At 54.0% G+C, this 1,744-nt stretch overlaps 1 protein-coding gene across 1 annotated transcript in view; it reads right to left on the bottom strand.

Moving 5' to 3' along the window:
• The window catches only part of LOC106807743, a 39,742-nt gene extending 38,288 nt beyond the window's left edge, over window positions 1–1,454 (bottom strand). Inside the window, exon 1 of the mRNA XM_014810195.1 lies at window positions 571–1,454. Coding sequence (XP_014665681.1) covers window positions 571–763 — 193 coding nt within the window. The 5' untranslated portion in view covers window positions 764–1,454. The remainder of the gene's footprint in view (window positions 1–570) is intronic.
• Between the last annotated feature and the right edge of the window lie 290 nt (window positions 1,455–1,744).

Here is a 1,744-nt window from a genome sequence, read left to right as displayed (position 1 = left end):
CACACACACACACACACACACACACACGAATGCATTTACACGCACCAGCGCACTAGAGCTATACTTATTTATTCAGCAGTTCTTCTGTACTGCATACCAATCCGCCATCAAACGATTATAGTCATCTCGAAACTAGACGTGTCAAGATAGTCGTACGCATGCGCAGTGCAAGCAGCGCGGACCAATTAGGAATACAAGGTCAAACCACATTTGGTGTTATTTCCAACGATTTCGACACATTTTTCACCACAAATTGCGAGCATGGTAATGATGATGACGATGATAATAGTGATTTTTTGTGGTGGTGATGACGATGACGACGATGCTGATGATGTCTTTCACCACCAACGGCAGCATTCATTCTGAGCGCAATCATAACCAGCATTGCCATCGTCATCGTCGTCGTCATCAACAGCAACAGCTGAATCAATTCACCAGCCGATCTCAGCAACGGCGTCCTCCTCTCACTACTGCCGTCATCGTCACTCACCATCGTCACTACTGCCGTCATCGTCACTCACCATCGTCACTACTGCCGTCATCGTCACTACTGCCGTCATCGTCACTCACCATCGTCACTACTGCCGTCGTCGTCACTGCCGTCGTCTGCCATCATCCACTTATCCCACAGAACCTTCTCGATCGAATTCCACACGTAGTACTTGACGAAGCCGTCGTAGAATTCCTCATCGTTCATGTAGCGTTCGTCCTCATAACCCGAGTCGTTGTTCGCAGACGACGCCTCGGCGAATCTGGTCGCCATCTTGAGGCGGCCCTCGCGCGAGGTGCCCTTATCCACGGCTGCCTCACTCCGCAGCACCCCAACACTTTTCTGCTGCGTTAACCGTTCCTGTTCACATGTATCGCGAGTGTAACATCCCTCGATCGACAGACGAAGAGATTTCCGATGCAGACGCCTTGAGGGAGTAGGCGCAAGTTACCACGGTAACGGTGTCCCGCTCACAGAGTCACGAGAGAGATATATCCAGCTCATAAAGCGATAGATGCATCCTTGTAACAGCAACGCAAGCTCGAAAATGTTTACCTCTACCAGCGCCAATAGCTTTGTTATGTCGACCTCACAGTATAAGCTCGGATATATCCACCCGACGATGACACACGCTGGCTTATATCCAGCCGACAATAACGCAGGCTTGTTGATTCCCAGCCGACGGCAAGCACGCGCGCGGATACGTCGCCATCAAAGCTTACAGGCGCCTTCCCGACGTCCGGCGATCACACACATAACCTTGCTAATGTCCGCCTCAGTTCACAGTTACACGACCTTGCTGCGCGTCCAGCGAACGACAAAGTGGGTGTGACAAGTGTGCACCTGGCGACAACCCCCGCTCGACCTGACGAGAATACGGACACGCTCGCGCAATCGCTCGCTCGTAAATGGCAGGCGCACGCAGGAAACCTGCCTAGCGGCTGAAGAGTGCTTATCATGATCAGTTCCACTACGGCGCGGTCGGGCCGGCAGGGCGTGAGTGCGCGAGCGCGGCCAGATATCTCACTGTGTGATACGAGCAGCGTACCACTTAGCGGGAGCACAACGCAGCCGCTGCGTGAGGGAGCGGCTGATGGATGGATGCACCGGTAATGACTAGCGTTGCTGCGGAGATGGCTCCACGGGACGAGTGAGAGCGATGCGCGGCCGCCTTGCGTTGACAGCGGCATTTGTCACCGCGCGACGGGGTAAATGACAGACTAGCGCGGGACAGCTGTCAACGCGACGACGACG

Source organism: Priapulus caudatus, unplaced genomic scaffold (assembly GCF_000485595.1).
Source record: "Priapulus caudatus unplaced genomic scaffold, Priapulus_caudatus-5.0.1 Scaffold232, whole genome shotgun sequence".
Taxonomy (NCBI): domain Eukaryota; kingdom Metazoa; phylum Priapulida; class Priapulimorpha; order Priapulimorphida; family Priapulidae; genus Priapulus; species Priapulus caudatus.
Note: the sequence above shows the minus strand (reverse complement) of the source record. Positions and strands in the feature narration are given on the sequence as shown.